The sequence below is a fragment of the Pituophis catenifer genome, unplaced genomic scaffold (assembly GCF_029215685.1).
Source record: "Pituophis catenifer annectens isolate HBS135680 unplaced genomic scaffold, rPitCat1.0.hap2 SCAF_6, whole genome shotgun sequence".
Lineage (NCBI taxonomy): Eukaryota > Metazoa > Chordata > Lepidosauria > Squamata > Colubridae > Pituophis > Pituophis catenifer.
Window position 1 is genome coordinate 35866990 of NW_027256886.1, and position 22836 is coordinate 35889825.

At 39.1% G+C, this 22836-nt stretch overlaps 2 protein-coding genes across 2 annotated transcripts; one reads left to right on the plus strand and one right to left on the minus strand.

Moving 5' to 3' along the window:
- The first annotated feature begins 2724 nt into the window (after window positions 1–2724).
- On the plus strand, window positions 2725–8071 carry NEU4 (neuraminidase 4). Its single transcript, XM_070946272.1, has 3 exons — window positions 2725–2925; window positions 4606–4861; window positions 7011–8071. Exons 1-3 carry the CDS (start codon window positions 2725–2727, stop codon window positions 8069–8071), a joined length of 1518 nt encoding a protein of 505 aa, XP_070802373.1.
- A 5568-nt stretch (window positions 8072–13639) lies between these two features.
- On the minus strand, window positions 13640–19516 carry TM4SF19 (transmembrane 4 L six family member 19). The gene is made up of 5 exons (XM_070946273.1): window positions 19340–19516; window positions 16970–17047; window positions 15310–15491; window positions 14300–14416; window positions 13640–13832 (listed from the first exon to the last, which is right to left on the minus strand). The coding sequence occupies exons 1-5, from the start codon at window positions 19514–19516 to the stop codon at window positions 13640–13642; spliced, it is 747 nt and encodes a 248-aa protein (XP_070802374.1).
- Between the last annotated feature and the right edge of the window lie 3320 nt (window positions 19517–22836).

The window sequence follows — 22836 nt, forward strand, 5'->3', positions numbered from 1 at the left end:
TTGGACACACAAGGAATTTGTCTCTGGTGCATAATGTGAGGTATCCAAGTGATGAAACCCATTCAAAAAAGAAATAAGCCAAGTCCATCTTCCAAAACAAATTTATTTTATTTAGGTAGGCATCAAATTGACAAAGACTGTTTTAATTCCGGATCTGACACAAATCAGAATTACACCACATAATATTGAAATGTAGAAACGTCCCACAAAAGTCATATTCCCCAATAAAAGCAAAATCAACATTGCCCGATGTCATCAAACTCCACCTTCAGCTCTCAACAAGGACAGCCTCCATTCTCATGGGAAAGAAGATCATCTAGCCCAAACAATGCTCACTATCTATTCCCTCCTCCTACCTTAAGAATGTGGTGAGCCCGAACACCCCCCCCAACAAAACAGAGAGAAAGAGAAGGAATAAATGAATATAATATAAAGCTAACTAACATGGCTACACATATATCAATTTCAGGTTTGACATAATTTTTCAGTACACATACAAACAACAAAGTGAAGTCATAGATGATAACACATAGCATATACTATATATTATACACTATATACTATAAGGCAAGATAGTGTAACTATAGGAAAAGTCAATGATGTTTGAAAGCTCACATGTATGTTTTATCATTTGTGTTTATACACATGTCATAAACTACTCTGTAACACTAAAATGCAAGAGAATTAGGAGGATACCCTTCCATTAGCAAATCCTGATTATTAACTGTTTGGATATTACTCATTTTGAAGAGTTAACATGACAAAGTATTTTTGGAACCAGCTATTGTCTAATTTACATAATACCCAGGAAATGCCCAGTATTTTTGGTGAAAAAACAGAATTGTAGTATAAGAGACTACCTAGAGCCCATAAGAAAGGAAACATGATTACATCAGCCATAAATGGCTAATAGATGCCAAACTGACTTTATCTACTATGGGTCACCTGACTTTGTTGATGATGGAAAGAGCAGCTAAAGAAATCAAAATTCACATAACTTACTTTTTGACTATGCTGGCTCAATAGGGAGAATGCTAGCTTCATAGTAGTATAGTTAAGGGCATCCTCAGCTTGTCTTACACATGGGTTGGGTTATGTGAGTAGGAAAATATGCTGGAGACCTTGCAGAAAAAAGTTGATGCCAGGTATATTTGTATTATAATTAGGTGAAAATGGATAAACAGAGTTAGATAATAGATCAATTATACAAATACTGGGAGCATCACAATCTATTGTTATTTGAAAATTAGAGTCTTTGTTCATGATCGCCCAAAATTCACTTCCGATTATGGAGTTTTCTACCAAATTATGTTTCAATTATGTAAATATGGTCTGGAAATGAGTGTCTCAATTAGTAAATAAGTAAATAAATGGGGAAATTATTGCAATTAATATCTACTCATGGAAAATACTGGTTCTATCCTCGTTGACCTCTTGACAATGAAGTCTTTGTCTGCCATTGCTGATCAAGCTACTAAATACTGCCTCGGTGCTTTCTCTGTAACATCTAGTAAGGTCATTGAATCAAAGGGAGAGGAAAAGGCAGGGCGGGAGAGGGGGCTTGAGAGTTGAAACAAAACAAACAAGGTGTCACTAAACAGAGGAAAGTGCTGAGACTGTATTGGTTAGAAAGCAGCCTTTGTACATGAGTACACATGCAATTCAAATGACTGCTGATCCATTTAAAGAACAACTAGTGGATTTAGTAGTAACAGAGATAGTGCACAGCCAGAAAAAGAACAAGGTTTGTGGTCTCATGCTCTCTTTGATCTGTCAGTTTCCCTATGTCTCTTCCCTTTTTACTTTGTACTCTGTCTCTGTAATTTTAATTTGCTTCCTCTGTTTCATTTTCCTATACAATATTCCCTTCCTTTGGGGGGTGGGATGGGGAGAGAATGCTGCATGGTGTCACACCACATCTGGTACCCATCTGGTATTTTGGAATTAATTTCTCATCACTTCTGGCTAAACTGGCTCATATCAACAGATTATGGAAGTTCTGGTTCAAGGCATCTGAAGGACGTCAGATTGCCTATACCTGGTGTTCATATTCTTGTCCTGTTTCCCTCAAGAACCCATAAAACAGTGCACAATCTAAAAGCTCTCCAAATTTCATTTCTTTGGGAAGGTCATTGGAGATGAATTATTGTAATGCTTGAATTTATTTACCAAAGATTAAGATCAACATTCATGATTCATGCAGATTGACGGAAGCATTTCTACCTGAGGGATTTTCCAGAGCTTACAATACAATGTTTCTGTTTCCTTTTCTTTCTTCCTCTCCATGAATAATATTGTTTCCTTAACTTACAAGTGAAGAGACAAATATTAATATTTCTTGCTTAAACAGCTCACTTCCTTTTCAGATATTTGCTTAAATAAAATATGTTCATGGCATGCTTTGCCAATGATTATTAAGAACATTTCTGAAAACCCTTCTATCAATTAATCCACCCTGTTCAATCTTCCAGTAGCACTGATTATAGTGATGAATGTGATATATGTGAGTGCCATTGTTACCTACCAAACCTATTTTTAATGTAATCAGTGATGAATGAAAGGATGTCCTTTCCCCTGCATGTTTGATCAGAGTCTCTAGTTACAGTCAAAATGCATTCACATATAGGATGATTATTAAGATAGTTGAAGTCTGCAATATAGATACATCTGGCATCCAAATTCTCTGCTCAGTGCTTTGTATATTCTTCTTGAATTGTAGCTGCAATGGGCACTCGCCATTTTCCTGGCCGAACTGTCTTATTTGAAAAGGAAACAAGTGGAATGACGTACCGAGTGCCAGCATTACTCTATATCCCATCTGTAGCCAAGCTCTTGGCTTTTGCAGAACAGAGGCTTAGTGTGGCTGATGCTGATGCCAATTTATTGGTGCTAAGAAGGGGTACTTTCTACACAAACTGTGTGCAGGTAAGATAAAGCAAAAACAGCTTTTCCCAAACTTGGCTAGCAGGACTAGATATTAGGGGCAAAAGCAGGAGAGTGTCTCTTATGAATATTTGTCTCCATACTGGTACTTCTTCTTAGCACTTCACTAATCTGTTGCTGTGCTGGGATGACAAGGGGAGAATCTAGGACTTGGTCCCAGCCTACATGGATAATACCAGCTGAAAAGGACTATAAGAGTCAGCATTTGTTTTAATTTAGTCTTCATTGCTTGATAATAGAGCCAGTCCACATACACAATGGCTAGTTATTACATGCTTTCACATCCTGCACTTTTCAGGCTCGACAACTTTGTGCCATGCACAATGGGTGGCTCCTCAAAAAATAATTTAAAAATGACCAAAATCTCACCCTTACCAAAAGATTGAACTGCTGCAAAATTCTATTGACAAAACCATGCATTTAAGCATAAACTGTACAAGTAGTCCTCAACAGTATGCCCATAATTGAGCCCAACATTTCTGTTGCTAAGTGAAACATTTGTTAAGTGAATCTGTCCCATTTTATGACCTTTCTTGCCGCAGTTGTTAAGCGAGTCACTGCAGTTGTTAATAACACAGTTGATAAGTGAATCTGGTTTCCCTATTGACTTTGCTTGTCAGAAGTTTACAATAGGGGGATCATGGACCCTGAGGTGCTGCAATCATCATAAATGTGAATCAGTTGCCAAGCATGTGACTTTTGCTCATGTGACCATGGGGAGGCTGCAATGGTTGGGTGAAAAACTGCCATAAATCATTTTTTTCAGTGCTGTTGTAACTTTGAACAGTCACTAAGTGAACTGTGGTAAGTCGAGGACCACTTGTATTGAGGAAATCATGCATTTAAGCAGACTATTATTATTTCAGGCTCCTTGGTAAATGATCTACAGTCCTTACTTGTCAGAGTTACTGAATGAATGTTTTGTTTTGTGCATTCTTAAAAGAGTTTACTACCTCATTCTCCTCTACCTGTGTTAATTTAAACCCCCTGTCAACTGCTTTTTTTGTTGATGATATCAGGAGGACAAAAAAGACTGTTCCAGTACATCCCACCAACAGTTGAGCCATTATTCAATGATGCTTGATCGCTCAGCATTCTTAGAAGTGTTTTTATCTGGCTTACTATTCGGAAGATGAAGCTTTTAGATTTATAAGCAAAGGGGAATAGAATCGCTGTTCTTCAAGGTTGATATTTCTGTCTAATATGTTAGTAAAAAGCATGTACAGAATATGTTCTTCTGGAAAAAAATAGAGGAGACAAAAAACCCTTGACCCAGGAGGATAAATATATTCTAAACATATTCTCCTGGTCACAACTAATTACATGGTATTTATGACAGCAATATTACTCTATTTATCACAAATAATTCTGCAAATCATAGGTAATAACCTAATTATTAATATGCATAGTTATTCTTAGATGAGAAAACTTATAGGATGGGTTTTATTACACAATTTGAAATCTTATCTAAAATAAATCTCAATTAAGTTATTTTGAGTCTCCTTACCTTACTTTAACTCACCAACTGTGAATGTTAAATAGAAGATAGCAAAATTACAACTTAATGGGGTCCCATCTCAAAATAAGCAACATAAAAGTTCTAGCTAAATAAGAAAGATAAATCTGGGGTTCCTAAATTCTTTGGGTGTCTTTTTTTGCCAGTGGGAAGATATGCAAACCATTGAAACAGCAACACTGATCCACCATCGATCTATGAACCCTTGCCCCATCTATGACGAAGTCACTGGCATGGTTTTCCTATTTTTCATTGCTGTGTTGGGCAGGACTTCTGAAGTCTTCCAGATTGTTACAGGTCAAAACGCTGCTCGCCTCTGCTATGTGTTTAGTTCCGACCAGGGCATCAGCTGGAGTCATGTGACTGATCTCACTGAGGAAGTCATTGGCATGTCCATCCAAGGTACAGATATTTAATAGTAAAAAAAGAGAGCAAAGATGAGATAGGGGTATGCTATCAAAGAACAACAAAAACATCAAAGAATCTTGTTGCATTCATACATTTATTGTTAGACTTTATCAAGATTCTAGTTACCTTCTTTTAGGCTTTAGGAAACTCAAGGAAAGTGTTTCCGTCCCATTAGACAGAATGGATTAACCAGGTCACAGTTAGGATAAGGACGTCATTGTTCTGCTCATTTTACATACTGGATAGAAAATTGTCACGAAATGTCCTTTTTATTCTTTTAAAGTCAAAAGAAAAAAATTTTGGAAAAAAATTGGGTAAGGGAGATTGGGAGTCTGTCCATCTCTGTCAAATAGCAATTTAATTTAATTTAATTTAATTTAATTTAATTTAATTTAATTTAATTTAATTTAATTTAATTATTTAATTTAATTTAATTTAATTTAATTTAATTTAATTTAATTTAATTTAATTTAATTTAATTATTTAATTTAATTATTTAATTTAATTTAATTTAATTTAATAATTTAATTTAATTTAATTTAATTTAATTTAATTTATTCAATTTATATGCTGCCCCTCTCCGAAAACTCAGGGCGGCTCACAATACATTTTAAAAAATCATTATAAAAAAACATTTAAAAATTAAAAACATTAAAAACATTAAAAACTCATTCACGCCAATCATGGCCGGATCTCGCCAGATCACAAGAGCGAGATCAACAGCCCCAGGCTTGCCAGAAAAGCCAGGTCTTTCACTGCTTTTCGGAAGGCCAAAAGGGTGGGGATGGTCCGGACCTCAGGAGGTAACTGGTTCCAGACAGCTGGGGCAGCCACAGAGAAGGCCTTTCCTCACGAGCCCGCCAGCCAGCATTGTTTAGCTGACGGGACCTGGAGGAGACCAACTCTGTGGGATCTTACCGGTTGCTGGGAGCTATGCGGCAGAAGGCGGTCATGAAGATAACCTGGCCCTGAGCCATGTAGGGCTTTAAAGGTAATAACCAACACCTTGAGCAAGCTAATTCTCTAAAAGCAGAACAGAGTGGAACCATATTTGGTGATAGTGGAAGTCATTAAAAGAAAGGCCAGAGGCCACAAAGATAAAAACTCCAGAAAGAAGTCTTCCAATTAATCCATATGGGAGAGGCAGTTGTGTTCCATCTTCTCTGTAATTATGCCCCCTTACTCCAGAGAACATGACCCAGAGTAGACTGTTATTAAGGAGCCAAAAAGAATTTCAAAGCAGATCTCTGGAGGTTTTTCTCATCTTATTGTATATCACTGTTTCCTGACTTTTTTGTTCACAACTCTTCCCTTTTCTCTCTTTATCAATGACCCATCTGCCAGTTAAAATTATCACGGACTACATATCTGAAGTGTGCAACCTTTAGCTTCAGAGTCACATAGTGCCCCCAAACTACTTTTCTGCAACTCACTACAACCCTTTCTAACTATACTACACATTCAGTGATACTGAATTTGCCAATTTAAGCAGGAAACAACATGAACATCAGTGGTGGGTTTCAAAAATGTTTACTACCGGTTCTGTGGGTGTGGTTTGGGGGCGTGGCTTGGTGGGTGCGGCAGGGGAAGGATACTGTAAAATCTCCATTCCCTCCCCAATCCAAGGGAAGGTTACTGCCAAATCCCCATTTCCTCCCGATCAGCTGGGACTTGGGAGGCAGAGAATAGATGGGAGCTAGGCCAGTCAGAATTTTTACTACCGGTTCTCCGAACTACTCAAAATTTCCACTACCTGTTCTCCAGAACTGGTCAGAACCTGCTGAAACCCACCTCTGATGAACATGAATACAAATTATCTTGTGAGTGCTGAAATAGCTTTAGCAAAATTTGAGAAGTAAAACAGTCAATATATTTAAATCTTAAACTTTATTCCCATGAACAAGGCAGTCCCACACATTTTGTAAAATTGCAAATACAGTTTGACATTAACCTGCCCATTATAATCTTTGGATCCCCATTCTGCAAGAGGGGAAAAAAACTACACCTTAAATGAGATTCTTGGCCTCTGAAAAGTTTGATTTATCAGATAAAACATGACTGTTCAATTCTGCTTATGAATTCTTTGCCATTATCTGTCTATCATTAAAATGTCTCTTGATTTTATGTTCTTCCTTCCTTCTAGACTGGGCTACCTTTGCCCTTGGTCCTGGGCATGGCATTCAGCTCAAGTCAGGCCGTCTGCTCTTGCCTGCCTATACTTATTATATTGATTGCAAAAAATGCTTTGGGAAACTCTGCAAAACAACCCCACATGCATTTGCTTTCCACAGTGATGATCATGGGCAGAGCTGGTTCTTTGGTGAGTTTGTCCCCAATCTGAAGACTGTTGAGTGCCAGATGGTGTCAGTGGATGAGGAGGATGGAAGCCATGTGCTCCTCTGCAATGCTAGGAGTCCTCTGGGCTTCCGGGTTCAGGCACTCAGCACAGATGATGGGGCAGTATTCCACTCAGGGCAGCTGGTACCACAACTTGTAGAACCTCCTCATGGTTGCCACGGAAGTATCATTGGATTCCCAGCTCCACTTCACTGCATGCATCATGGCATCCAAGTGTCCCAGAGAAAAGCATGTCCTGTTAAAGAGCCAGGCCTCTCATTGCAGCCTGGAATATGTGAGAGGCCCCATTTTTGTCCATCACGGCTTACTTCTTCTCTGTGCAATCACTATTTATGCCACCAGCAGCTGGAAAGGCTTATATCAACTGCAACCTCTAGTGGCCACTTCAATAGTACTCTTAGTCCCATGTCTTGGAATATGACAGGTACTGATCAAGATCACAACAGTGCTGAAACAGTTTCCAAATCAGATTTTGAAATCCCAACATGGGTTCTGTACTCCCACCCAACAAGCTCCACATCCCGAGACAACCTGGGAATATACCTCAACACATTTCCTAGAGATGTTGACAGCTGGTCTAAACCCTGGATTATTTATGAAGGGCCCAGTGCTTACTCAGACTTGGCCTACATTGAGTTGCCTTATTCAGAGTTCTCAGCAACTGGGATCCCAGCATTTGCCAGTCTGTATGAGAACGGGATGCAATCCCCATACGAGCAAATATCCTTTAGCATGTTTACATTACATGAAGTTCTTCAGAACGTTCCTCTAATAACTTCTTCCGCAAGTCAGAAGCAATCCTCAAAGGGTAGAAAGAGAAAAGGGGAAACGTGTGCCATCCTTTAAACTGAGAGATAACCTAGATCCTTTTAAATCTCACTCATCCTATCATAAACATTGGGAAATGTATTTTGAATACAATTGTGTACATATTATGTGCAGAGTAGATTTGGATTGCAAAATTCAGATAAATTAATGCAAGATGCATGTAACTATCACATCTGCTTTGGCCTTGCTAGGAGACTGAGAGCTTAGTTCATTTATAGAAATATTCCAGAACATGTTTAAGGAGGCTAGCATGAGTTTGCCACCTGCTGGCTAAAACACCCTACTAAATGGAAGAAGGGATACATTTATTTACAGTGTAGATTCTGGTTTCATTTCCTTTCCTCTCTAAAGTTGTGGGTTTTTTTATTATTATTATTATCTTCTTGACACAAAAACATAGTGTCATGTTTTCTTTCCATATACAAAGAAATGCATCCCACTACACTACTGTGGCTTTAAGTTAGAGAAGGGTTAGAGAACAATCAGTGGAATGGCTTATTTCCAGAAATTGTGGGTATTCCATCACTGGAGGTTTTAAAGAAGAGATTGGACAACCATTTGTCTGGAACAATATAAAGTTTCCTGCTGAAGAAGCGAATTGGACCAGAAGGCCTCCCTTCCAACTCTGTTATTCTCTTATTAAGGAGAATAATACCCATTACCCCTCCATCACCATAGAAGGGAAAATATATCTTCCAAGCAGTGGTCAGATTCAAGTAATTTAACAACTGGTTCTCTGCCCTAATTATTTCTTCCAACAACCAGCTTGCCAAACTGCTCAGAAAGTTAACAATCGGTTCTCCCGAAGTGGTGCGAACTGGCTGAATCCCACCATTGTCTCCAAGGTAATACAGTATGTTAAAGACATCTGCCATGCTGGCCAGAACTGAGCAGGATTAGTCTTGCCATATCACTTTCATTTTTTTAATGGTTTTGTAGGAAATGACCAGGCTGAGCTCAAAGGAGGGGTCAAACTTTGTACCTACAAGAGATCTAAGTGCAGCCCTCCTTGAATGCCTTAATTCCCACTCATTTCCTTTAACTGCTAGTAGCTCAGATTTTTGTAGAGATCTTAAACTTGCAATAAAACTATATACTCATTTGAACTGCCAGAATCTCCTGATTTCCCCGGTGCTTAAAAGGGTGGGTCTTAAAACAGTAGACCCCACCCATCTCTTTACATCTCCTTGTATTTTCCCTACAAATGTTAGGGCACATTCACTTCAATGGAGCATGTAAAGCATGGGTGTCCAAACTTTTGGCTGGCCTAGGGTGAACTGAGTGAGGAGGAACTATCTTGGGCCGCATATAAATTACAATGTATATAAATCACATTATAATGTTAACGGTTTAAGAGCTTGCAGGACTGTATTACTAGTTATCCAGAGCAGCATGCAGTCCATAGGTTGTACATGTCTGATGTAAAGGTTATGAAGAGGTTTGTGACCACATTATAATAACACAGATTATGAGGTAATATTGCAACAACATTGCCTGGCATGAAATATGGTGGGAAATGTCATGACACACATAATACACAAGTGTAGTTTTGGTTGTACTGCTATAGCCATCATCTTGATGTTTTTGACTACATTCTATGGATAATCCTGGATAAATCCACTGAAGGGCCAAGTGAAGCAAAATTGAATTGTTTGACATTTCCTTGTATGAGTATTTTTGCCTGTGTACCTGATTCTTATTAGAGGCAGAATTGACTGTGCTCTACAACTAGTCTACAGTAACTAGTGACAAAAAAACATCTAGTCAGTTTCACCAGGTTATCTCAGAATTATTGATGGCTGGGTGTGGTGGAGTATGGTTTTGTAATGTGTGATCAGGTTCATACATTACTTTAAGATTTACTATTAGTGGGTAATTTGTGAGAGTCCAGTTATTTCTATTAAATTAATGATGATTAAGCAAATAATGGGGTATCATGATGAGAAAATGTTTAAATGCATTTATTTTGTGCAAACCTCCTTCCCCCCCATTTTTTTTTTTGCCATGCCCATTCTATTCTATAGCAGTCACATCCCTTGCAGATCAATATTGGTGGACTCCTTGCCCAGTTCACAGATACTCATTAATGTTGCAGTTGGCACATATCTTCACCAGTGGTGGGTTTCAAAAATTTCTACTACCAGTTCTCTGGGTGGGCGTGGCAGGGGAAGAATACTGTAAAATCTCCATTCCCATCCCACTCCAGGGGAAGGTTACTGCAAAATCCCCATTTCTTCCGGATCAGCTGGGACTTGGGAGGCAGAGAATAGATGGGGGTGGGGCCAGTCAGAATTTTTACTACCGGTTCTCCGAACTAATCAAAATTTCCGCTACTGGTTCTCCAGAACTGGTCAGAACCTGCTGAAACCCACCTCTAATCTTCACAGTAGAGCCCTCCTCTCATTTACAGTCTTCTGGAGCAGCTGAATCTAGTCAAGTTGTGCCATCTGAAAAGCTGCTTTTTTCCCTCCTCTGGAATACAAGACAACTCCCACCTGAACTTTCTAGCATGCACCAAAGAACAACCTCTGGAAGTGGCTGATCTATTGGGTTCCACTTGGCCCTCTGACTACAGTGTTGCCCCCTTCCCTCTGACTGAAGGGCTCTGGATCACCATGGCCAGAGAGATGAGGTTCACCTTTGGCACAGCTGGTCTTTTCTTTGGGTGTGTGTTGTTTAGGTCAGAAAATATTGACCTCATTAAAGGTCATACATAGGCCTTCCATAAGGTTGGTATCTCTAGTGCTAAATATAGTGCTAACTAAATATTTCAGTTCGGGCATGTGCATGCACATAGTTTGGGCACTCGGTGGATAAAAGATTCGCCATCACTGCCCTATAGGAATGAGAACAGCTGATGCAAAGTTCTAGAGCAGAGGTCTTCAAACTTGGCAGCTTTAAGACTCGTGGACTTCAACTCCCAGCATTCTCAAGCCAGCTATGCTATGCTGGCTGGAGAATTCTGGGAGTTGAAGTCCACGAGTCTTAAAGCTGCCAAGTTTGAAGACCTCTGTTTTAGAGTGACTGCATCAGGATGGTGCCCTGCCCAAGCCTGGTTAAACCCTACCATCTCCCCACCTCTATGTGCTTTCCTTCTTTAACTGTACAAGGTATATATAGATGTGTATTTCTGCTTTTCTTCTGTTAGGGTCTGAGCGCAGTTATTTCTCTCAAAGAGAAATAACTTGCTATTGGTCTTGCTGTTGCTTCCCTTGACACATTTCTCTGCCTAAAGTGAAATTGTCATCCCTTCCTCCTTGAAAGACTTATATCACAGTTAACAAGGATGTTTTAAAAAGAAAAGAAACGTTGCTACTTAACAATTACCTACTCCGGATAAGTAATGGCTTCTGGCTTCTTAAATATAAAGAATGAGTGAGCAGCACTGACATTGAATAATGTGCATGGAAAAGTTTGAATCACACACTTACTTATGGGGAAAATTATTTTTGAACAAATGTTGCAAAAATAAAATATCTTTATTTGATATTTAAGCACATAGGTTTTCAGCAGTTTCCATTAATAAGAGGAGCTATTATGGAGACAATAAAAACAAAATATGATCATAATGTGGACAACACTTTTGATGCAGTTCGAAAAACATGAAGGAAGAGAAACAGATTGTGCAATTCAAAGTAGTGTTCTCTCTTGAACAGAACATTCTTTTCAATCTACTTTTCTAGGGGAAGGATTGTTTGTTAGATTTATGTAGCCACCCATCTCATATACATGACTCTGAGTGACTGAAACCCAAGATCACATAGTGTAGGCCAGTATTTATCATCCTTGGCAGCTTTCAGAGATATTGACCTCAACTCCCAGAATTCCCCAGAGAACAGTACTGGCTAAGGAATTCTGGAAGTTGTCTACACAGTATAAAGCTGCCAAGGATAAAATACACTGGTGTAGGTCATCCTTTCTCCCTCGCAGCATTTCTTTTCAGCTACAGCAATGCCAGTAAATATTTTAGAAGGCTATGAATATACAGTTACAGTATCTGATTGTCTTCTGTACAATTTCACTAGGCCTGAAGGGATAGCTGGCACAGCAAGAGGGATTTGGACAGAATGGTGAAAGCAGTGTCATGATATCGTGATGCAAGCCAGCCCTTTTTGTGTGTGTTTTATGATACCACACACAAGTACAAAAGGGTAAAGCTTTCAGTGCTGCTTTTCTCTTTCTGACAAAAACATGCTCCTGCCAATGTTGGAAGAGTAGCATTTAAAATACATAAAATACTGAAAGATTAGGGGGTATGTGCTGCCAAGGCACCATCTGAAGGTCTCTTTCAACTGTATTTTTTAAGCATTCAAATGAAAGAAAAACATGGTAGCCTCTCTTGCCAGTTTTGACTCTTTGTGCTTCCCAGTGGTTTCTAAGTTTGCTATGGGATGGATGGGGTGAAGAGAGATAAAGGATTAGAAAAGAAATGGCAGCTGGGAGTATTTAGCCCTCTGCTTCATCAGAGTATTGACAGATGTGCTGTTTAGTTTCCCATATCCAAAGCATGCACATACATATACATGAAGGTACTATTCAAATATCAGACACAAAAGTTTAATATATGGTACCATACTGACCTTGTTTCCTTGGGAATTTTTTTACCATGTTCAGTAATAAAAGATATTTTGGACTATATCCCTCACAATGTCTGACATTAGCTATTCCAGCTTGGGTTACTTGAAATAGCTAGAGGATTCTGGGTTGCCCATTTCTGTTTTAAAAAGTGAAATTTCTATCCTTTCTCAGATTAATGGTCTTGGTCACCACTTCTTTTCATTTGCTAGTTTGGGCAAATGACATGAATTCAGGCCAAAGTTGTTCCCCATGTTTTGGCTTTCTAGATGTTGGGGACCACCTATGAGGTAGAAAGTAGACCTTAAAATCGAGGGATCTGTCTTAATCTGAATTTGGAGTGAGCATTTTACATTCAGGCCTCCTGTCTGTACTATACCTCTCTTTATCTCAGAAAAATCACAGTACTTTCTGGCTTATGTCTTATTCACTCACATAAACAGGAGGATTGGTAGGATTAAAAACATTTAGCAGAACAGTTAAGGGTTTCTTGTAAACAGAAACACAAATAAATATGTGTATAAATATACACCACAGTACCATATTACTAATTATAAACTCATATCAAAGTCAGCTTCCTAGCTCCCTAGCTCTATGAGAATATCTATAGTGATAGCAGTTTCAGTCTCTATGGCCTGATAGCAACTGCTACAAATTAGTTCTATTAGGTCTCCTGTGATACCCTGGAGCAGTGTTTCTCAACCTTGGTCGCTGGACGATGTGTGGACTTCAACTCCCAGAATGCCCCAGGCAGCTGGCTGGGGAATTCTGGGAGTTGAAGTCCACACATCGTCCAGCGACCAAGGTTGAGAAACACTGCCCTGGAGGGTTGGTAATGGGAGATTATTTATTGGGGTGAGTCAACATCTTCTCTGTTCTTACATGACAATGCAAGAACCAGCTATGCAGGCTGCAGTGACAAAAGATATAGTTGTAAATCAAGTTATCATATATCTTTGTTATCTGATCAGTACAAATGAACTGAAGGCTACAAACACTTCCGAAAGTTGCCTATTTCTTCTGTTCACATAAGCCACAGACACACCCAAAACAGCCATTGATAATTTGGAGAACAGCCAGGATCATTTCAACCATGCTGATGACTAGGAGAGAAGAGAAGAAATACACATTCCAGCCAACAATATTCTGTGGCTTGATGCAAACTGAATTCCAAAGAGAAGGATCATACAGGTAATTCTGAACCCTTGAAAGAAGCAGATTTTGAGTAAGTTGTAGAATTTTTTTTCTAAAGCAGAGTTACGGGGGGGGGGGGGGGAGTCCTCAATTAATAGTATTTTTTCCTGTATATAGTTCTAAAATATTAACTAAAACTTTATTAGCCTACTAAATATCCAGCACTTTGACTATTTCTATTGTCAACTAATCTGTTCCTTCCTAATTGCATTGCCTCATAGATATTTCTCTGCATTGACTTAGTAAGCTTGGGACAATAACTTTTAACCATATATAATAACAACAATGGTAGCACTGATTTACTGTCTTTATTTAGGGTACTTTTAAATGCTCTTAAAACCTTTTGCCTTTTTCCATATTCCAATTCTACTGACTCTCCACCCAGGGGTGAAATGTAAAAATGTTTGCTACCGGTTCTGTGAGTGTGGCTTGATGGGCATGGCTTGGTGGCCATGTGACTGGGTGGGCGTGGCCAACTTGATGTCACTCACTGTTAGAGCCAGGAGCTGCACATTTTGAAGCTCATTCTGCCCTTCTGAAGCTCCCAGTGCTTTGAGTTTCCCTCCACCACCCAAGCGAACATCGGAGCCTTCCCTTGCAGAAGCAGAATCCAGGCACAGAAATGGAAAAACGAGGGGAGGGGAAATGGGAAGGAGAAGGTGTAATTAGCAGAATCCAGCTCTGGATTCTGGGGAGGAGAAGGTGTAAGAAGACGTTTCCTTAGATCACTGATGCTCCCAACAATGAGTTTGGCGGCGATCTAAGGAAATGTCTTCCAGCTTTTCAAGATTGACTTTAAGCCGACAGCAAAAGTAGTGGGGGGGGGGGGCAACAGGGACGTGTGTGCTTGTGTGTGTGTGTATGTCCCTCCCTCCGCAAGGACTTGGAGGCAGACGCTGCCCCCTGAGGAAAAGAGAAGGCTGCGAAGCCCTGGCTGTCACCTGGGAGAGGAGGAGGGCATGCTGGGAAGGGAGTACGCTGCTAGTTCCCTTCCCCGCAGCCCTGCGAAACTTGCCTGCCTTCCACATGGCCTTCCGCTTGCCTGCCTTTGCAAGCTGGTCACAGAAAGGCTGCATGGGAAGGCAGAGAAGCATGGCAGGACTGCGGGCCATGGCCCGGTTTGGGGGCGTGGCCAGCCACCAATTGCTACCGGTACGGCGAACTAGCCTCAATCTCCGCTACCTACTTGCCCGAGCTGGTCCGAACCAGGAGCATTTCATCCCTGCCTCCACCTCAGCTTTCTCCCCACTTGTACCCTCCAACTGTATCATGGCTACCACTTCAAGAATGCTACTGGTATGGCTAAAATTTTGGGGAATACTAAATTCTAAAACCTCAGGATAGTGCTAGATTGAAGTCAGCTGTCCCACTCAGATCTTCTATTTAAGTACTTAAGTACTTTGCTTAATTATTTAAGAAAAACTGTATCTCAAACAATATGTGCTAAGCAATAATATAAGCTGGCTCATGAACTTCAGTCACCTTACCCATTGTTGAAGACAGAGTAGTCCATTTCAAGAAACGGGTAGCCCCACTGTTGCACCTTGTTATCATTGAGGGTGGAATTATAGAGACAGAGCGGCCCCTCCGTCAAGCCTGAACCAGACAAAATAAAACAAGCCCCTGATCCCAGGAGGGCCAGTCCTGATAACAGAATGGAAAGAAACATCTGTAGGCAAAAGAGACACAGAAATTAACTTCAAATATACAAGACAATATCTATTAGCATCAGAACTGTGAAGCGGTAAGATGGAGACTGGTTCTGCAGCATTTCAAGAAAAAAATAAATGACATCTGTTATATTGCAGATGCCACTTTTTCTGAAACAGCTGATGGTCGGGAGGCCAATCCAACCGACTATCAGCTGCTTGTGTTAATCAGGCTGTACTGAAGCTGAAACTGAAACGGGCTATTTGCTGCAAGGAGGCAAATTGCTGGGAGGCAGAGGCCAAAGGATGGGGGCCAGAGGGTGGGAGGGGCTACATTCAGTGTATAAGACACACCCAAATTTTTACCCTCTTTGGGGGGGAGTGCATCTTATACTCCAAAAAATACGGTATGTGGGTTATAGGCGTGCCCTCTCAGCTTTGTCATGATGGAAATGTTCACTCCTAATTTAGGATTTAAGTCAAAGCTCCTAGATCATGTCTGCTGAAAAAAAGAGAGCACTTATAGAGATTGGGAGTCTGCCTTCCTTTACTAGTGTGTCTCATTTACTTTGTTCTGTCATGTGGGGGAACTCACTGAAGAAAGCAATTATATTTGGAAAAGTTAGCGGTAATAGGAAAACAGGCCGTCAAAGAACATTGTGGCTGAACACTATCAAAATTGACACCAGCCAAAGCATAGAAAAACTCAAAGAAATAGTGCAATGTTGGAAGATGTGGAGTCAGACTCGACTGAACAGATAACATCATCATCATCATTCCTTTACTAATGATATAACCACAGCAATTGCAGGTAATTGGAACAAACAACCCAATATTAGAGAATGTGTCCTTGTGGAGTTTTGTTCAGGATTCTTTATATTTTCTAGAAGTTACGGTCTCTCGTCTAACCTCTTGATTTTTAAGAAACAAAAAACTTCACAAACAACTTCCAATTGAAAACTAAGGACTTTATGTAGAACAGTTGGGAAGGAAAAGTTGAACCAGAAATACCAGAGTCTAACTTTCACTCAGGTTTTAATGGATAATCCATGAAGTTCAGGCAATTGTTCTCTCTCAGCCTAATCACTCCCATAGATACATTATGAAGCTAAAATGAGGCAACCTCCTTCTATATTTACCATCTTTGATGCCTTGGGGGACATGCAAAATATAAATGCATAAAATCTGGTTTATATATTTACTGCAGGATATAGCTTCACAGTATCATGAAATGGAATAGATGTGCTATATTTTACTTTTCTACCACATCTATGAATCTAGAACAAGGCTAATGAAAACAAAATAGACAATATTAATCTTAGGATGCTTCTTTTCTCTGAGGGTGTAACTATTTAAGTTCTTTCTACTCTGCTGCTTTTTTCAACTATGGGAAACTTGAATTATTTCTGACATAGAGTGAGAAATTCCCCCAAGATCTACTAATTAAAACTGGAAAGTTTTCATCCACAGAAAGAGTCATCATCTACATCTTTCTTACCTTGCAGCAAGTTCCTGAGCTGCTAAAGTACTTCCACCTCCATCCAACACCTGTGATCTGAATTGCAGCAGGAAAAACCTACAAGGACGTAGTTTGAAATGAGCAGTATTCTCTAGTGCCCTACAGTCAGAGTTATAAAGGATATTATTTTGAGATATTATTATTATCACACAGTCACCTAAATGTTTAGACAGGATTTGGTGTTTTTCTCCCTTATTATTACTGTGTGGGACCCTCTTATATTAATTACTCATTTGTTCCTTTTCCTTTTCCTGGAGTCAAACACAGTAGACCCGCTTCTACTTTAATCTCAGTAGAAAGAACCCTGTGAGTAGGATAAACTAGAAGATTATGAGTAGCTTAAAAGTAATGCATGAACATGCAGGACTGAATATGAGTCTCCCCAGTCTTAGTCCAACAACTTTGCCACCTCTTAGATTTTCATATTTTCCCTGAAGACAGAGGTGCATAGCCCTATGATGACAGAGTGGCCACTCTTAACATGCTTGGTTAGAACAAGCCTTTTAAAAATAACCTTAATCCTTGTCCATTTCTAGACTATGATAGAAATGTTTACATTTTTCACATAAATTGGAGAAACTTTACATTTTGCAAAAATAAAAAGGAAGAGAACATGGCTACAAGAGGATTCACAATTATGAGTCACTAGTATCTAATGTAGCCCTTCCCAGCCTTGAGCTGCAAAAATCCAGATGGCTATCTGATGGCGGCAAACTCAAACTGTTTGCTGACATTGTGCAGTTGCCCAGTTTTTTGCAGCTCAGATAAGGCTTGCAAAATATTGCAAAATATTTCTGATATAGAATTTATAAAATAGGTGTGTGGTCCAAGGCCTGGAGAATTTTTGGAGTTACAGTCCCAATATTTCCAGAAGCTCCCACCTTGAGGGAAGCTTGCTTACTTTCAGGGATGAGCAGAACTAATTTTAATATATTAAAATTGTTTCACTTCGCTAAGCTGTGTGGAAGTAATGGCAATTTAAGATTGACACTCAAGCCCTCATAGGAAATTATGGGTCCCTAATATGGTATTCCTCAAAATGTGTGAATAAAGATGAGCTATTTCTACTATTTGTAGATTGAAAGGATGAATGTGAGACAATATAGTAAATTGAATACACCCTTTTTTTGTTATGGCTCAAAGAGTAGAAAGTTAACTGACAGTTTGAAAAGGCAAAAGTTCAACTAAATATGCAGACAAATTTCCTGACTATGGGAAGTAGACTACAATAGCATACATTGCAATAGTTAGTGAACTTTTCTTTTTACAGGTTATGAAGCAATTGCTGGATAGATAGTTATCAGATACCATAGCAATCAATGATTCATATTTAATGAGTTTATACATTGCACTAAACCATGGTTTAATTTGGTTTAGATTTAATGTGTTATCTCATTATAAAACTATGGATTCTTAGTATGTTGAGCTCAGCCAATTATGATTTGGTTAATAAAATCATGGTTAAAAATGTTTAAATTATATTTAAACAAACTATGAGAGCTAATTTGGTGTAGTGATTAAGACACCGGCCTGAAAATTGGAAGACTATGAACTACAGGCCTACCTTAGGCCCAAAGACAATTAGGTGCCCTTGGGCCACTCCCATTCTCTCTCTTTGTTATGGAATGTGAGGCCTTGGAAAATGGAAAAGGAAGAGATGCTGCCTAGGAAATGATCAGAGAAAAGGGGGAGGAAGCCACAGCTGAACAACAGACAGAGAAAGAAATTTAGAAAGGATCTGCTCTAAGTAATCAGGCAGTAAAAAGAGACAATGGAGAATTGTACTTTCAGGCTTCCAAGGTTCCGTTACAGGGATGGGTTCTACTTACCTTTACTACCAGTTTGCAACGGGGTTGCATGCACACGCACTCTTCTGCACATGCGCAGAAGCTTCTGCGCATGTGCAGAAGCGTTTTGATGATCTCAGGGGTGGTGGGCGGAGCCTCCCTCCGGTTTTACTACCGGTTCTATAGAATCAGTCCGAACCAGGGACAACCCACCACTGTTCTGTTAGCTCATCTTGTTGTCTTGGGAGGCTAACACAAACCTAGGAAGAAGTCATGGGCAAACCATTACCAAGAAAACTGCAGGGATCTATCCAGGCAATCACCAGAACCAATACTGACTCAAAGGCACCAAAAGACAGACCGACAAACAAACAAACAAACCATGCCTTAATATAAAGTGTGAATTCAGCTTATATCAGCAAATGTGTAAATTCTGGTTTCCTGTTCTATCCAAATATACCACCCAACAAAAAGGTTATTAAGAAAACAATAAAATATACATATGCATCCATTATTTCCCACAGATTCTTGGCCAGGATATATTAAAAAATAGTCTACTTACCAGCAGGCCTCCTCCCCATACCCCTGGCATTAGCATTGCCCTCTTGGATATTTGGCCCAGGCTTAAGTAACACCATTCCCAATTGGGAAAGAGTAGGAGAATATTAGCAGTAATGGAAAGAAAGCCCAAGATAAGGAGGCATGGGCCCAGGATCCGAGTACAAGTCCCCACGCACATTGCAGAAATGAGTCCTGGGAAAAAAAATGAAACAGAAGGAAAAAAATGAAACAGAAGGAAAAAAAATAACATCCCCTCCTTGTCCTCAAGAGGTTGAATCCTGGAGTAGTAAGCATGTTAACTGTGGGTAAAGACAGTGATAATTCAAGATCCTACCAGTCTATGATATGTTTCTGATCTAAACTGCATATACGAAACTGTTACAGGGCTGCTTACTGGCGGTACTCAAGCTTCCAAACATGTTCTGCTTGCACTGGTTTATACCAGAAGGAAACAACTTTTTGCCTCTATACAGAGCACCTTGTCTAAGTTCCTTTGAAGCTTGCTTAGCACTGTCAACAGCAGATCATTTGTACATTGAAAATATCAACTGAAAGGACTGTGTTGTAAACAGGTGGTGACGTATCTCTACCACCTCATCTTCTGCTTATAACACAGTCCTTTCAACAGTTCCAAGAAGGTTCCACACCCGTTTGCACTATTTTAACCTGAGGGCATAGCTAAACCTCCAAGTGGCCAAAACGATTCTTAGAAAGAGTGCTAACAACCAAATGACTGCAAGGAATATAAATTCTTCCATCCTCCACCATAACTGAAGAAGCTTCTTGGATGAGAAGTGAAATGTCTTCAAGGAAAAACGAAGTCCAGTTGCCTTTTTAAAATGCACCTTTGGGACAACCAAACACATTCCCCTCCTCCTGTTCACATTCTCTCATGATGGACACCTCATGTGGTTCTCACACATAAAAGCTCGCTGGGACAGGTGTCCTCCATCACAACATGAAGGAAAATATTGGTGGTTCGTCACAACATCCATAGAAGCAGCATCTGTAGCTAACCACAATACGTAAGCCATTGGTCTTTTCTGTAAACAGCTTCTTTGATTTTGCTCAGTTACCTTGAAATGGATCAGCAAGTTCTTTCTTTATAGAATGGCATTGCTTACTACAACTCCTTAGCTTGTTATCAGTCTTTTATGCTACTTTAAATATTATTTAAAGGGATAAAAATAATATTCCAATACTCCCAATAGTAACGTATTCCCCTGCCAAAGTGCAGTGCTTGGGAATAAAGTCTGGTTCCTGCATAGCAATGTAACACAAAATTGCAGTATTTTGAATTTGCCTAGAAAAGTCTTGAACCTCCTTTCCCTTAGGGAGGGAAATGACAAAGCAAACCACAGTTTAGCTTTTCTGGTAGAAGTTTTTTGATTTCCTCTCCCCTCAAACAAATTAATCAGAACTTTGAAAAATCCTTCTTCAGAAGTTTTCTACTTACTTTTGATAAACTGAATGCAGATGAAAGGAGTTGTAGGGCCACTTAGAGCTTCTTCCCATCAATAGGGTGATAGAGAGAAGTTTTTCTAGACAAGGCATCAAAAATTGACGACTATATATAGCCTTTGGAGTATAGGAAAGCATCGGTGCCCCTGTTTTTCTTCATCCCTAGATGGTTAGGTTTGAATTTCCCAATTTTTACACATCAATCACATGCTGCATCTCCCCATTATGGAAACTTGATGTAAGGAGAAAAAATTCCTTGGTCGGAAATGAGTAATAAACTTTAAAAGCTTGCATGAGGAACTGGCATATGCATAGTGAACTCACATACAACACACTTGCAACACACCATATACTTAAAAATATAATTGCTGATTCTCATTCTGTTACAATTAAATTATAAAGAGTCTGGTACTATCTGATAATATATTCACACTGTGAATTATTTCTTTTTGTCAATAATTTATCATGAGAAATAGTAGAGGAGGCTTGGAAACTCTCCTACACTTGACTCTACTCTTCAGACCAATCAATGGTCTCATTTGGAAACTGTCCTTTTACAACGAACTTATCTAAACCATGGTTTATTTTAAGCAATTTTCTGGATTTATATAATACTAATTATAAGCTACCTCCCAATATGAATTTGAAAAATAAAATTGTAGCTAATGAAAGATGATTGTTTTTCACCTTACAGAAGATAGTCCTTTCTTTAAAGGTATCCTTTGTTTCAGTTGTGGGGATGCTTTTTATCCCCCAAAGTTATGCATCTGGGTCTATGCACGTATTTGCACTCGCACCACAGATCTTAATATAGCTGATATTCTTGCAAAAGTTTCAACCCACCCATTCTCACACACAGTGTATGTATTTCAACATCAGGAAGAGGAAGCTTGATGTTAATAAAATTGGAAAATGTTGCAATTGCCTAGTGCTTCATTTCATTGCTTTACCCAAGGTTGACTCAGATCAGCTGTTTCCTTGAAAATAAAATGTCAATATATAAGCCATTAGAATCTTTGCTTAGAGATATTCAATTCCCTTTCATGTTAAGGATAAGATATATAAATACATGGGCAACTGGAATATAATTTGTTTTGAGAAGAATAATGCCCTAATAAATAATATAGGGTTTAATAAAGTGTGCAATATAAAAGATATTGTACTGTTCAGTGTGCACTATTTAATTGTAGCCACAAAGGACAATATATTATTTAACCACTGCACTGCAGCAGTTCTTAAACTGGGGATAATTCCACCAACAAGGTAATTGGATATCTCCTGGGGGTAACGGAGCAATTTGGAATTGCTTGGCTGCGAGTCATGATTGCTGTCAAGAGCCTTGTGTGAAAAAGTCTGTTTTGTTTGCAGGAGTAATGACATTATTTAAGACTGGAAAAGGGGGGAATTGAGTCAAACAACTTCAACTGAGTGAAAAGGACATTTTATATTTGGTCTACTATATTTGGGCTGTAAAAAGCTAGATAACCATCTTTAAAAAAAAAAAAAGACTCCTGGCAAATGCTTGCACTAGTCCCTGAAGTTTTCTTTGCAAAGATTTTCTAAAGTGATTTGCCATTCCCTGCTTCTTTGGACTGAGAGTGGCCCAAGGTCACCCAGCTGGCTTTGTGCCCAAGATGGATGTAGAAGTCCAATTTCTCCAGGTTCTAACTTGATTCCTTAACTACTGCATCAAACTGGCTCATTGGAGGAGGACCACTAAATGGTAGTAAAAATAAATAAAAAATTGTTTTCTTTATTGCCATTTCATGGCCATCTAGACTTTTGCCACTCATCTATGGTAGACCCAGCTATACATATTGTATAATTAGGTTACAGATTATCATAATAGATTTCAGTTATTTCCAATTTAAATTAAGAGCAAAAATTATTCAAGCACTTGCATAATTAAAACACAACTGAAGTTTTCATATTTGCTTTAATGTGGGCTAAAATTTATATGTTAATATATGTTGTATATTCATTTGAAATATATAAATATGTATACATTTATTGTTTCAATTTATACCCTCCTCTTCA